The sequence below is a fragment of the Heterodontus francisci genome, chromosome 38 (assembly GCF_036365525.1).
Source record: "Heterodontus francisci isolate sHetFra1 chromosome 38, sHetFra1.hap1, whole genome shotgun sequence".
Taxonomy (NCBI): domain Eukaryota; kingdom Metazoa; phylum Chordata; class Chondrichthyes; order Heterodontiformes; family Heterodontidae; genus Heterodontus; species Heterodontus francisci.
Genome location: NC_090408.1, coordinates 31077473 through 31093545, shown reverse-complemented (window position 1 = coordinate 31093545; position 16073 = coordinate 31077473). Strand labels below are relative to the sequence as shown.

The following is a 16073-nucleotide window of genomic DNA, read 5'->3' as shown; positions in this document are numbered from 1 at the left end:
GGCACTCGGAGTCGCCCCACATGACATTTCAGGACTCGCATTGATATGCCATCTTATATATTAGATAGTGATCAGAAGTTGGAATCATGACTGATTTTTCTATTACCTAACTCAGGCTGTAGTGAATAATACTGCCCCAAAACACAATATGTAGTATAGATTATATATTTATTAAGAATATACAGTAAAATTCATCAGCCAAGTTAAGCCATACTTTTTAATTTACATCCAGGTTAATTGTGCAATTTCCAATGTTTTGAAGTTTTGCTGAATCTCAATGGAAACTATTTCAGATACACCTTTAAATACAAAAGCAAAGTACTACAGATGCTGAATAAAAATAGAGAATGCTGGAAATACTCAGCAAGTCAGGCAGCATCTGTGGAGAGAGAAACAGATTTTACAATTCAGGTCGATGACCTCTCATTGGAACTGACAAGTGTATGTTTTAAAACTGTGGAAGAAACGTGTACTTTTCTTCAAAACCCAAAGGTTGCCTGGCAGATTTGAGAGTTTAGAATAACGGAGTGTCACCTGACAACGCAGCCGAGCGCTGACGTCAACACTGTGGTCCGAACTGCATACATGCGCGGAACGCATTCATCCTCGCACATGTGCAAAATGCACCCGAGCTCTGTCAGCTTGCCAGTACTAATGTGCTCATGCCTGTGAATACGTCATCACACAAAGGGACGTCAGCCTCCAGCGTGAGTTTTGGAAATGTCGCCTCAATCACCACTTCTCTTTCCCGCTCTCTCCCGCCGTTCTCTCCCGTGCCCGCCTGCTCGCTGCTCCATTTTGCCACTGCTGACTGGTTGCCGCTCAATTCCGCTGCTTGCTTCCCACCTCATCGCTAGCGCCCTGCTCACCCCCAATCACCCTGTAACCCGCCACTTCTCCGGGCGGCGAGGCAGGGAGCGAGTGGTGGGAGAGAACGGTGACCAGTTGGTCGCAGGAGAGAACAGCGGGATGGAGCGGCAAGCAGTCAGGAACAGTGAGAAGGTGGGTACGGGAGGGAGCGGGAAATTGAATGTGGCGATTGTGAAAGGGCACTGTTGGAGGGTGGGATGGAGGCGGCGATTGGGGCCATTGAAGGGTGAAGGGGATTTGGGTTAATTTCTTTTGTGTTAAATTGAGCAGCGCCATCTTTGTTATTGACAGCTGTCTGAGAGGTTGCAGACAGTGACATTTCTGTCAATGAGGCTGCATTTGCACGTGTGCCAGTAATGTGCCACCTAGTGGTTGCATTGTCAGCCTTAGAATAATACTTAAAGTCTTTAGTTGCAATCAGACTACTTAAGAACCTATGACAACAAATACCTAAGTTATAATCTTTCACAAATTGCAGTAACCTCTTTCACTTCCTTCTGCCTCCCATTGCTCAGTACCACTACAGAAGTCTAATTGCTCACCCTTCACAATCCTCCAAGCCACCAAATTCTAGAATTGCTCACATTTGTTCTGCTGTTGTGTCCCCATGTCATCTCCCAGAGTTGTCAATTAAAACATTCATTTCTCAATAACTACTTTAGGAATAGTTTCCCAGAGAAAAAAAGTGCTGAGTTAACAGAAATAGGTTTATTTTTATTTTGTATGTTTTTAACGTTCCAGTTTGTCAAACAGATAAAGATTTGATTCCCAGTCAAGGCTAAGGTCACTGATTGAAGTGCGAGCCGTATTTTGGACATTATTATTCACCTCAGCATGGGTTGGGCAGTAGAAAAATCAGTCACAATTCCAAATTCGGATCACTGCCTACTGTTGGAAAGTCTGCATGTGGATGTCAGATGAGGACAGTATTAGGCTGTCTATGATGCCTTCCGTAGTTGGATAGCCTTTTAAAAATTCATTCATGGGATGTGCGCGTTGCTGGTTAGGCCAGCATTTATTGCCCATCCTTAATTGCCTTGAGAAAGTTTAGGGTCACACATGAAGAACAGCTACCTGAGGAACAACTGGAAGACCATGGAATTCTACGCATGGAATTCTACATAAAGATCTAAAACATTTGGGAAATCAGTTCACAGAGCATTAATAGCTACATGTTGATTACTGATTGTGCCTTTCAGCTCCCCCAAGAACTTATCCGTTTCACATCTCAAATAACGTTATTAAACTGTTAGTCAAACAAAGCCACAGTTCTCATCTGCAATGCAACCTCTAATTTAATTCCATTCACTTCAAGAATGCAGAGCAATTATATTTTCTAGCCTTAAAGCAACATTCGGTTTTATGTCACAATGTCCTGTACTGACAAAACAGCACTTCCTCTGACATAGTGAACAGTACCATGAGCTATTCACATTATACGTCTATTTAATATTAAAAATCTTACATCTGTGCACATTTCCTGTCAACATTTTCCATCGTAAATTCTTATATCTACACTTATAATTGAACTGTCTATATAAACTTGCTCCAGTGAAGGTGCTTTAGTAGGAGGGTGTCATTATAATGTGACAAGTTTACATGTGCAATTCAATGCCCCACATTGAGTGCTTGAGCAGTGGCCTTAAAGGGTTGTGTCAGCTCAGCTCAGCAGCTAAACGTCACAACTGTGCTCCCGACTAGTCATCAGTGGCAGTGAAAAACATTAGTTTGTGTAAAATAATTGAAAAGTAAATGTTAAGGCTTTTGCAACATGTGAGTCTTAAATGGAAAACAGCATAATTCATCCAACTGAGTGTCTAATTGAGTAATTACCCTTGATAATGCATTTAGTTTCACAATAAAGGAAAATAGTTTCTCTGCTCATTTATCTTAATGTCGCACATTATGCACTTGTTCAACATAGTTCCCATTTTGGGCCATCACTGAAATAAAGAAAGTAGTTTTCTTTGTTACTTTTTGTATATTTGTTCTTGCATATAGGTCTTTATCAACTGAACAACCTGTTTAAATAAATTTGAACCAAAAGTATGTTCTCACAATGATATTAGGCTCTTTTGGTTGCTGAGCAAGGTGACACTATAATGAGTACAACTGCCCGTTTGGATCTGTTGTGAACTGCAATACGAGTACTGACTGTGGTGCTAGCACCAGCCTGTAATCTGAAGTCATATATTTCATTCCATTCAGTTGCAGTTGAAAAGCTGATTCTAAATATAATCAAATAAAACTTGGATGGATAGTTGCTGAGACAGATTCAAAGGCTTATCAAAAATGTAAGTCAGAGAAATAGGCATTGATCTGTGTTACTTAAATGCACGTAGGATTTCAACTGTATGCTAGCATTGACTATGGGATGTTGAAAACATTAGTATTACAGGTACTTTTTCTGGTCTGCTGCCACAATCATGCCAAAGTAACTAAACAGCCCTGAACGTATGAGGTTAAACATCAAAATATTGTAAAATTAGATATTTCTTGAATCTCCTCTTCCACCCAAGTTGTAGTCTTTTTTTTAAGATACTTTGACATCATTTGTCCTTACTCCACTGCTCTACTGCTGCAGTTTATCAAAGTCAGGAAACTTTGCATTCAAGCCAACTAAAATGAATCATTTCTAAGGGTAATATTGTTCTCCCACATTATTCACAGACTATGTTTAAACAACCTTTCAGTATTGAGTTTGCAACATATAAGTCAAGTTTGAAAATGCATTTCCATTTCCAAAGTTGTACTGAGCCTCACTTGGAGAAACTGCCACAATTCTACCTTGTTAGGACTTACACAGCTTCCTGTTCACGGTCTGTAGACACACTCTCCCATAATTGATGAGGAAAAACTTAAACCTTTAGCAATTCTTGCTGCTAACCTCGCAAGAACGATATGTTTTGTGCTCCAGCATAAATATATTAAAAACAAAGACCTGTCACAGAAAATTCACTCCCTGTCTAAACTCTAATCTTACTCATTTCAAATGAAATGACAACAGCAATACCCTGTGCAATAATTGGAGTTTCCGTGTGGTTGTGCTTGATTTTTCAACAGAATTTTCCCCAATATCGTTGTAACAGCCACAAAAGATTGCAGAATTTTAAACGCAAATTATAGTCAGCACAACTCGAGTTTCCACAGTCTTTTGCACTAGATTTAGATTTTAGATTTAGAGATACAGCACTGAAACAGGCCCTTCGGCCCACCGAGTCTGTGCTGACCATTAACCACCCATTTATACTAATCCTACACTAATCCCATATTCCTACCACATCCTCACCTGTCCCTATATTCCCCTACCTATACTAGGAGCAATTTATAATGGCCAATTTACCTATCAACCTGCAAGTCTTTTGGCTGTGGGAGGAAACCGGAGCACCCAGAGGAAACCTACGCAGACACAGGGAGAACTTGCAAACTCCACACAGGCAGTTCCCAGAATTGAACCCGGGTCGCTGGAGCTGTGAGGCTGCGGTGCTAACCACTGCGCCACTGTGCCGCCCATAGTTTTAAAAGCATTGTGCTAGAACCAGGCCCCGCCCCGGAAACCCGCCATACCCCCAGAGTGAATTAACTACATTGGAGGTTTCCACTAATTCCACTCGTCGTCAAGGAGGTTCTAAAAATTAAGCTACATCTTTTTTGAGCACAATGACACTGATAAGTACAATTTGAAAGGTTTTGAACCATTAAAGAAAATTACTAAGGAACAGCCTACTGCACACCAAACTAACAAGAAAATTGTTTTACATATTTTTAAAGAGTCATTTTCAGTAATGGTGTTATGGATTGACATTGTGATTTAAAATGATTGTTTGTGACAAACTCTATTTCAGCTGTATTTATCAAACTTTACCAAGTTACCACTCTTGAATATATGAAGGACTATTTTTAAAACAATTCCTTTAAAAAGTTATGTTTTAAAATGCTGTCTGGTTCATGGCAGATTTTGCATTCAACAATATGATGGGTGCAATTTGCACCGGGATTGCCGATTGTATCAAAGTGGAAACTCTATCCCAATACATTCACAGACATGTGATTGCCAACTTACAAAACAATCTTTCTATTTAAACTCAGATAAAATGCACCTGACAAGCTTGGGTTCAGCAGCCACCTTGAATGCATCATGCCTTCTTTTAACATTTACAATGATTCCAGCGTGAACTCGATTTCCTTTTCAAATTAGGTGCACTATTCGATCAAAAATTCTGAAACTTGATATCTCATGTTCAAATCTCAGCATGTTTAGGTTAATATTGCAAGAATGTTCTTTCTTCTTCCTGATGGAGCTAAATAACCAGAAGTAAAACGTTCAAGTGGAGAAAGCTCAGCAGAAATTCTGTCCAATCCCTAAATTAATTGAGAGAAACTCTAAGCCATCAATCTTGACTAGTCAACCCCTGACCAGTTATGTTCTACAGATGACATTTCAATGGCTCCAGTAACACGATAACTGCATTGTTTCATCAAAGTCTATCCTGTCCTAATAACCATTGATTCCTTTCATAATCAGATCTTCATTCATCAATTTCTAAAGAAAGAAGTCAAAATCACGACTATTTTTCAAAAATCTAATAATCTGCAGACGTGATTCCACGATCTCAAGTTCCGAGCATGGAGTCACCCCCGCAGGGAGCATGGGCTGGTGAATTGGGGCTACACTACTGCAGTCCTCTCTTGGAACCTTCTTCCCTGTCAGTGTGGATCCTGCTGAACTGCAGAATTACAGAACCTTTGGTGTAATCTCTATATTTTCTTGAGGTTGTCAATGATCTTACCTGCTATTCCACATTAGGTTCTGCCACTAAATTATGAAGGACCAACATGATTTACTTCAACTTAGAATTAAATGTTCAGGTTGCATTTCACCATTTGATTATCATTGCCAGCAGCATTGCATGGACTGCATACTTTCAGTGAATGATTGATAATTATCGCAATCTTTTTCCTCTTCCACCTTTGCCAGTAGACACCCATTGATCATGTAGCCATATTTCATACCTTCTGTACCAATATGTGTTACCTTTCTTAATGCATTAAAAGTCAGCTGCCATTCCGTAACTGATCGACTGTATTTGGGTCAAATCCTTCTGAATTCCATGAATATGCCTATACTGGTCACTTGGCCATGGAGCTTGGTATGCAGGTAGCAAATTTAATAACTATTAGGCCTATTTTTCTTCATCTTATTTGTGAATAGCATAAACAGCAAGTGAACATCTGCAGAACTCCACCAGTCATTAACTCCCCGTAAGCCTAGCTTTTTAATCATAACCATCTTTTCTCTATTGCTAAACCAATTTTAGACCCAACTAGCTTAATTACCAATAAATCTGTACGTCAATACCTTTTTAAAAGACTCAGATGCAGCTTCTTAATCACTAAATATATCACACCCATTTGGACATTCCTCAACCAGCAGTTAGCTTTCTCCTCAAATAACGCTGACAGATTTGCGAGGCATGATTTATTGTTTCTAATACATTTACCTATTATCGTCTCTGTGTTTTAGCTGACTGCTGACAGCATTCAGTAAAATACTCAAGTATTTCATCATGACCACACCCTTTTTTCCACTTCCAAAGATGTAGGTGGGATTCTCGGTAATATTTTTTGTAATAAAATTAGAAAATGTTAGGGAAACATAGGACAATCTGTAAAGAGAAACAACAAATTAATGCTTTCAGTGTATATTCTGTACCAGAACTGATCGTCGTACAACTTCTGATAAAAAATCTCACCCCTTTCTTTCGATATTGGGATTAAGTGTGCCTCAGGATTAACCTTTACCTTGGCAACTCTAAACATATCAGAAGTAAAAAAAGATAACTTTACAGTTCTGTCACGGAACTATTTTTTCCCTCCTCTGTTTAAAACAGTGTGCCTTTAAGACAGAGAGAGAAGTTAGATTCTTGAGAACAGTGTGTCACACCTGCACCTGTTCCTAGGCCACAGCAGGAGAATGAGGAGGTTAGATGGTGTAATGTTTTAATTTGACTGTGTGCAGGGACTGGCTGAAACCGGTTTTGAGAGTTCAGTGACGCATGCTAAAGGAAGAAGCTGTCTATTTCTCTTAGCAGGAAAATTACATTGAGTTACAGGCTGTGTTTGCTGAAGTAGACAGACAAACCCTAGAAAAAGATCATTTGCATTAATGAAGGTTGTAAAATCCATTTCACATCGAAACTCTAAGAATTCTATGCCTCAAGAGTGACTCTCTGTCGTCTGTTTGTGTTTGCTGCAATTTTCAGTAAAGTTTTTACTGAGAGAATGCCAGTTTTAAAATCCGAGTGGACCCATTGCTATACTTCCTGGTTAAAGAACTGTGTGATGCCTGCTGCAACCGAAGTGTTTTGAACGCCTATCAAGTAAAGACTGTTCATCAAATCCACCTGGAGACTTCGAGTGGCATCTGATTTTTTTTTACATTAGGATACCTCATCCATCAGGAACGTAATCCACAAAGACTTACAACCAAGTTATTTATTTATTCTTAAGAAACAACTAATTTTTAAAACATCATTTTTTTTTAACCGGTTAACCGTTAGTTTTAGAATGTATGTGTGTGAGCATGGGGTTAGGTTAACTAAGAAGTTATAAGGTCTTTCGACAAATTTATCTTAATAGTGTTAAGATTTAGTTTATTATAAATAGGTGATTTGTTGTTGTCTAAAGATACCTGGTTTGGTGTATTTTTTTATTCTGGGGGATAATAAGGTGTTTAATTTGGCTGTTTTCTGGTTAGGTGGGAAAACTTTAATAATGTGACCTGTGGAGTGATGGGACTGAATTGACAGTGCATTGTTCCTGCCTCGGTCGTATCAAAAAACACTCGAAACATTAATTTGTTGTTTCTTTTTACAGACTGTCCTGCCACATTTCCCTGACATTTTCTAATTTTATACTAAAGGTATTACCTGGAATTGTACCTGCATCTTTGGAAGTGGAGAAAGGGGAGTGGAAAGCGGAGTGGGGGTAGATTTAAGTGTAATTATGTTGCCGGGATTCCAATAATGTCCGGTTAGAGTTCCAAGTGCTCATTAGTTACTTGGAGATATGCTGGAACAAACACCGGTTATTGACATTCTGATATATTAATACATTTAATGATTAATTGATTAATCTAATAAATCCAGAATTAAAAGCTGGTATCAGTAATGGCGATAATGAAACTACCAGATTGTCATAAAAATCTATCTGATTCACTAGTGTCCTTTAAGGAAGGAAATCTGCCACCCTTACCTGGTCTGGCCTACATATGACTCCAGACCCACAGCAATGTGGCTGGCTCTTAACTGCCCTCTGAAATGGCCTAGCAAGCCACTTAGTTGTATCAAACCGCTTCGAAAAAGTCTCATCAGCATTATTGTAGTACCTACAGCGCATAGTCTGCAGCAGTTCAAAAAGACATTCACCACCATCTTTTCAAAGGCAATTAGGGATAGGCAATAAATGCTGGGACCTGGCCAATGACTCCCACATCCCGTGAACGAATATATAAAAACATTCTTCAGCGTTTATTATCCAACTCAATATGAGCACTGGTTCACTGGTTTAGGATTTCTGAAAATAACACATTGAAAACTGAAAGGAACTGCTGCAGTTTATCAGGATAGAAACTGTACCATTCCTAATGTTATCATAGCTTTATGCAAAGCAATAATATTCCATTAAAATAAATGTTGCATGACACGGTTATGTCATTTAAGCATGTATATAGATGTAATGCTCCCTAGTATAAAATTACAAAGAAAATCTGTTATAATTTACCTGTGTTTGCATCAATATCTCAGAGCTATCAGGCACATGGAGACATGGTGGAGGAGAGACTGGGATGAGTTCTTCTGAAGCAACAATCTGGAACTTTTGAGAAATTTTAAAAGGTACTTCATCCAAGTAAGTTGAGATTCCTCCTAAATAGTAAAATATTCAGGTAAGTTTAAGAATATGACCCTGTGTTATAGACAAGTTTACCGGATATACTAGTTAATCTTATGAGGCCATTATCATCATTTCAAACATATTCATTCTGAGAATCTCTATTCAAATAACTTTCAATGTTTAGCAAATATGTCAGCTCCCAAACATACCCAAGGAAATACACTGAAATTAAATGTAGCGCTAGCTTGGTTCTATGCTGACAATCTCACATGAGTTAAAAGGTTCTGGGTTCAAGCTCTGTCGACGTCTTGATTACATAATCTAGGCTGATACGTCCAGGACCTGAGCACATAAGTTAAATGGACACTTCAGTGCAGACCTAAGAGGGTGTACCTATCTGCCGATTCAGTTGGATGCAAAAGATCCAAAGGAATTATTTGAAGATCAGGGGAGTTCTTCCTGGAGACATGGTCAACATATATCTCTCAGTCACCATCACCCAAATGGGTCAGCTGGTCACTTCACTTGCTATTTGTGGGACCTGGTTGTCCACAAATTGGCTGCTGCACTTGCTTATAAAACACCAGTGAATACACATAGTGTTACGACCGAGGTGGGAGCAATGCACTGTCAATTCAGCTAATTAGACAAAGACCACAAAAAGGTACGTGGGGGTGGGGGGTAACTCTGGCAGAACTATTGTAATTTATTAAAACAAGTTACAGAACTCTAGATAGACAGCACAGAAGGAAGTCATTCAACCCTTTTAATGTAGTCAGTCCTCCTGGATTGCCCAGGAATTTCCTAGAATGTGGCAGGAATCTCCCAGCACCGTTGCCAGCAGCCCAAGAGAATTTCACACTTTAAGTTTATAATAAAAGGTAGGCAAATGTTTTCACGAAGTGCCCATCAAGCCAGATAGTGAAGGAGCTCTCTCTCTCTTCAACCACATTGCAAAGAATTAGAAGTCTATCAACCAGTAAACAATATACCTCGCTATTGTTTACATTTATTTCATTCTGCAGCAGTTAGCATTTTGTTTTGGAGCCTTTTCCCAAATAAGCTTGTATCAGGACAGCATGTTCCACTTTGGCACTAAGGTTCTTCAATGATTGTTGCCTTGAGCAGGAACCTGGTGGCTAATTTCAAGACGATAAGCTGTGTGCTGATGTCCAGCAAATAATGTACAATCCCTGCTTTCTGAAGCTAAGAATACTAAATAGAGGCAAAAGTGAAGAAAAGTGGCCACTTTATGCAAGTGATTACATGGTACAATTGATGAGAACTCAGGTCCTATGCATTCAATATTAAACCTTTGTTCATCAGAAATCTGTCCAGTTCCCCTCTGAATGAATGAAAGGATCCAAAATTCACCATACACATCCCAATGTAACTGCACTAATTGAGCAACAGTTCTTTCTGATGGCATTTACCAACTTGAGGTTTCCTAAATTTAAAGTAACATCCTTTTGTTGCAAACCCTCAATATACTGGGATCTCCAGCTACTCCATTTTAAATTGCTTGTTAATTTTAGCCAGATGAATGTTTAAATCGTGATTTGCATTAGTTATTAATTGAAAAAAAGTTATTCATCTGCTGCAACATAAAACTTATAACATCACCTTGCATTGTTAGCCGAATTTTCTTATTGCCTTTATTCGCTTTGTTGATGGGGAACAAATTGTTCCAATTTTATTGCCATATATTTCAGATTTTACAGTTTGCTACTTACCTAAATGGATGACATGTGCTGAAGTTGGCATGAATTTTCTACATTGCATTCTGGAATGTTTATACTGGCACAGAGATCGCTTACTATTTAATACTGAGGTTATGCCAGCATTGAACTAATCATTAAATCAGGAGCAGCAGACATTTTTTTTTATATATGGATATAGTTTGACATGGAATATTTAGACTGAATGTTTGTACAATTAGATTGGATTGCTATCAGTGCAAATTTTCCAGTGTTCCAAGACGATTACAATAATTTACTGGCTTCTACTTCATTTACTGCCCTTTGTTTCTTTGTCTTGCTAAAAATCCCACTGACTATTCCGGGAATGGTCTATTTTTGTTTAGCTGAGAAATCTAGGTGAAAGACTTAGGTCTAAAGTTGAAAATTAGGTTTAAAAAATTACCTACATTTATATAGCATCCAATCACATCTGAGGATGCATTTACACTATAGGTATAACATTGATATGAAACTGATAAAGCAGTTAGAATGTAAATAATTCTGAGGCTGGATTTTCTGTTTGGTGTCGGGACCCCAACATTGTGATCAAATGCGGGTCCTGACCCTGCACCTTGGCGAGAATAGTCATCCAGCACGACTTTTGCTGGGTTGACAAATTAACGTCCAGCGGGCGCGCTCACCATCCAATTAAGGATGGCAGGCGTGTGCTGAATGATGGAGGGCTATTAAGAGGCTGATGATGCAGGTAAGGGAAAGAGAGGGCTCCTCAAGATGGAGACGCCTACTCTGCACCTCTAAAATTGTTGTAATGAAAAATGGCCATTCCGCCATTGTGGAAGGGATACCCCTAGACAGGGTGGCCTGTGGCCATTTGTAAGCTGGGAAGCTGCCTCCTTTCACTGGCCGTATTTCGGTCACCATTAGGAATCTGCCTGCTGACTGGAAAATTCTAGTAAGTGCAGTCGAAGGGCCTGAATAGGCCCTTAGTTGGCTTGCAGGCTTCAAAAATCCAGCCCTGGTTGTCGTGGCCAAACAGCTACTAGAATGAAACTTTGAAGCCAGTTTGGGCCTTCACTTCTGATTTGCACTCCACAATCAACATCAGTGTGAAGCTGGAACCATTTTGTACCAATGCTGAACTTGTAGTATGAATGTATAATAACATCTTCAAGTATTTCACATACAGCCAAGTGCAGCAGCCAGTTTACTCACAGCAAGATCCCACATCAGGACGTAACATCTCATTCAAAGGACAGTAAACCCTACAATGAAGCACTGAAGTATCAGCCTCAATGATGTGTAAAGTTCTGGAATGGGTTTGAAATCAGACTCTCCTACTATCTTGTCTTGACCTCAATTTGACAGCCGCTAGTCATCGGGGAGCGGAGGTAGAGTGGACCCGGAGGGGCGGAGCTGCTTTCACTGCTTCAGTGTTCCAACTGAAACTGAGAAAAATCTGAAAAAAGTGACGTCACAGGAAAACTGGTAGGGAATCTGCACTAAATTTGAAAAAATAATTTGAAAAATTTGAAAAACGAATTAACTAAAGTAAAGTAGAGATGGCAGGGCAGGTGATGTGCCAAAGCCGCATGATGTGGGAGCTGGTCGATCCCATTGTGAGTCACAGTGACCACATCTGCAGCAAGTGCTTGCAGCTCGAAGAACTTCGACTCAGAGTTGACGGACTGGAGTCCGAAATTCAGACACTGCGGCACATCAGGGAGGGGGAGAGGTTCCTGGACACTGTGCTTAAGGCAGTCGCACCCCGTAGATTAAGTATCTCAAATTTGGCCAGTGGTCAGGGACAGGAGGGTGTGACTGCAAGTGAGGCAGGTAGAGGGATCCTGAATTCAGCAATGGAGGAGCCTCAGCTCTTGACCTTGTCTAACAGGTACGGGGTACTTGCTCCCAGTGTGGATGAGGAAAAGGACTGTAGGGAGGATGAGCAAACTGACCACTGCACCATGGTACAGGAGGCCATTCAAGTGGGGGGTGGGGGGAAGCAAAAAGAAAAGTGGTAGTGGTAGGGGATTCCATAATTAGGAGTACTGATAGCATCCTTTGTAAGCAGGACCGAGAGTCCCGCATGGTATGTTGCCTACCCAGTGCCAGGGTGAGGGACATCTCTAACCGCTTGAAAGGATATTGGAGAGGAAGGGGGAGGATCCAGTTTAGTTTAGTTTAGCTTAGAGATACAGCACTGAAACAGGCCCTTCAGCCCACCGAGTCTGTGTCAACCATCAACCACCCATTTATATTAATCCTACACTAATTCCATATTCCTACCACATCCCCACCTGTCCCTATATTTCCCTACCACCTACCTATACTAGGGGCAATTTATAATGGCCAATTAACCTATTAACCTGCAAGTCTTTTTGGCATATGGGAGGAAACCGGAGCACTTGGAGGAAACCCACGCAGACACAGGGAGAACTTGCAAACTCCACACAGGCAGTACCCAGAATTGAACCCGGGTCGCTGGAGCTGTGAGGCTGCGGTGCTAACCACTGCTGTCTACGCTGGGACAAGCAACATAGGCAAGACTAGGCAAGAGGACCTGTTTGGGGATTATCAGGAACTAGGAACAAAATTAAAAAACAGGTCCTCAAGGGTTATAATCTCTGGATTATTACCCGAACCATGTGCAAATTGGCATAGGGATAAGAAAATTAGGGAAGTAAACACGTGGCTAAAGGATTGGTGTGGGAAAGAGGGGTTCCATTTCATGGGGCACTGGCATCAGTATTGGGATAGGAGGGAACTGTACCATTGGGACGGGCTCCACCTGAACTGATCTGGGACCAGTGTCCTAGTAGAAAGGATAAATAGGGTGGTCACAAGGACTTTAAACGAGTAAATGGGGGAGAGAGGAGGTCTCAGGGGAAGTCAATACAGTTTCAAAAACAAGTAACAGGGCAGAGAGTAAAGAAACAGTCAGGAACCTTACTTAAGGAACTGCAGGTAATGGCAAAACTGCAAGAAGTATACTGGTTAAACCAGAAGAGAGAAATAATAAACAGGCAAATAAAGCATCAGTGCTGAGGGACAGATTAGGGGGTATAGCCCAAATAATGGTTCTATATACAAATGCATGGAGTGTAAGGAATAAACTAGATGAGCTGCAGGCGCAAATTCAAATGGAAGATTATGATGTAGTGGCCATTGCGGAGACGTGGCTGCAGGATGGTCGGGACTGGGAACTAAATATACCTGGTTATAAAGTTTACAGGAGGGACAGGGAAAATGGCAGAGGGGGTGGAGTAGCCTTACTGATTAGAAATAATATCACCTCATTGGTGAGGGAGGGGAAGGCATCCAGTGGAGAACTTATGGGTGGAACTGAGGAATGGAAAAGGATCTAAAACTGTAATAGGTGTTGTGTATAGACCCCCAGTAGCAGTTCTGAGGTGTTAGATTGTATAAATGCACAAATCAGGCAAGTGTGTAACAAAGGCAGAGTAATATTAATGGGGGATTTTAACTTACACATAGATTGGGAGAGGCAGACTAGCACCTGTCAGAAAGGTAGTGAATTTCTGGAATGTGTCCGGGATAGTTTCCTACAGCAATATGTCCTAGATGTAACAAGGGGACTGGCAATATTAGATTTAGTTATGAATAATGAGCCAAGTTTAATTCGTAGCCTAACTGTGCGTGAACATTTATCAAATAGCGATCACAACATGATCAAATTCAAGGTAGCATTTGAAAGTGAAAAGCACGAATCACCTACTAGAATTTTAGACTTGGGTAAGGCTGACTTTACCGGAATGAGACAGAGACTGTCCACGGTAAACTGGGAAGATCTGTTAATGGGTCAAACGACTGAAGAACAGTGGAGAATATTTAAAGAAACATTTAACGAAATACCCGAGAGGAAAAAGCTCCACTTCACAGAAAAAACAGCCATGGACAACTTAGAATAGGTTCAAAGATCTCAGAGGGAGGATCAGAAAGGAATTTCTCAAGTTTTGCCACTAATTGGCCTTCAGTTTTTATCTGTTCTTTGCCTCTCCTAGGAGATCAATGGCTGCTGGTCGGGGAGTGGGGGTATCCAACATGATGGACTGTGTGAGGCAGGCTTGATGGGCCAGATAGTCAACTTTTCCAAATAAATAGGAGATTGCCATTGAGAAAATGTGCTGGCCTGTTTGGCTATAACTGTGCAGAACCCATCTACAGGTGTTACAGCATGCAAGCACAATTGTTTAACTTTAATTAAGGGAACTGGCCACAATTGCCTTAACATCCATGCATTAATCTGTGGAATTACTTACCCAAACTGCTGTAAACTTCATTCTCCGAACTGCCCATTGTTGCCGCACTTCAAACAAACACACTCTGAAAGGAATGAAACGATTGTGTAACAATTTAGCAATGAAATTGGGAGATGTAACGCTGTGGTGACGAACTCAGTCACAGGGAATTTAGTGACGCACCACAGAGATATATATAAATATTAATCCGTTAACTGGAATGTAAAGGTTGGAAGAGTGCCAAGTTGCACGATAGTCTATTTGTCAGTCTATTCGTTGTATTTCAGATTTATTTCAAATTATGTTTCAGTCAGATATACAGGTTGAGCGCTTCTGACCTCTCTCTCTCCTGCATTCATTGATGGGACGTGTGTTTATAATTAAATTGATGGTAGCACAGGTCGAACACAGGTTAATCTCCGGAAAGATTATCCCTATTGAACATGTCACCCCAACGTGAGTAGAAGCTCTGTAAACAGATTTGCCTAGACCGGCCACATGTTATCAGTGAACAGATGTACAAGGGACAAACAACAAAATACATACTGAAGCTTAGATCTTATGTTTGTGATTAACAATCCCAACCCAACGCACTAATTCCAACCCCCCCTCAAAAAAAACTGACCTTGTTACACACAAACAACCCATTCCACAGCCTTGCTCACACATCTTAGGGTTACAGATTTCAAGTAGTTAGGCGACTGTTCTGTCAGTAATTATATTAATAACTTCAATCATTGCCCTGGAGAAAGTTTCTATTTTGTCAGTATTTCAAATGCTGTGTAAAAATATTGCTCTCAATGGGTAGTGCCACTGTCCATAAATGCTGATTGTATTTATGGGCTGTCGGTCAATATTCATCTTATCAATCAATACTTGTGGATTTAATTGGAGTGCAAGCCCCTTGAGAAAATACCCAACTATCTGGCCAGCAAGTTTGATTTTGGAGGCAATTTTATGGCATGAAAGACAAATTACAATCAGCGGCGCTTGAGATGGCTTGGCCATGTGAGCCGCATGGAAGATGGCAGGATCCCCAAAGACACATTGTACAGCGAGCTCGCCACTGGTATCAGACCCATCGGCCGTCCATGTCTCCGCTATAAAGACGTCTGCAAACGCGACATGAAATCGTGTGACATTGATCACAAGTCGTGGGAGTCAGTTGCCAGCATTCGCCAGAGCTGGCGGGCAGCCATAAAGACAGGGCTAAATTGTGGCGAGTCGAAGAGACTTAGTAGTTGGCAGGAAAAAAGACAGAGCCGCAAGGGGAGAGCCAACTGTGCAACAGCCCCGACAAACAAATTTCTCTGCAGCACCTGTGGAAGAGCCTGTCACTCCAGAATTGGCC

The 16073-nt window shown here is 40.7% G+C and overlaps 1 protein-coding gene across 1 annotated transcript in view; it reads right to left on the bottom strand.

The window, feature by feature from the left end:
- The window catches only part of ubap1lb (ubiquitin associated protein 1-like b), a 34130-nt gene extending 19350 nt beyond the window's left edge, over positions 1-14780 (bottom strand). Inside the window, exons 1-2 of the mRNA XM_068017627.1 lie at positions 14744-14780; positions 8653-8795 (exon numbers count right to left, since the gene is read on the bottom strand). Of these exons, the coding sequence (XP_067873728.1) occupies positions 8653-8795; positions 14744-14780 (180 nt within the window). The remainder of the gene's footprint in view (positions 1-8652; positions 8796-14743) is intronic.
- Between the last annotated feature and the right edge of the window lie 1293 nt (positions 14781-16073).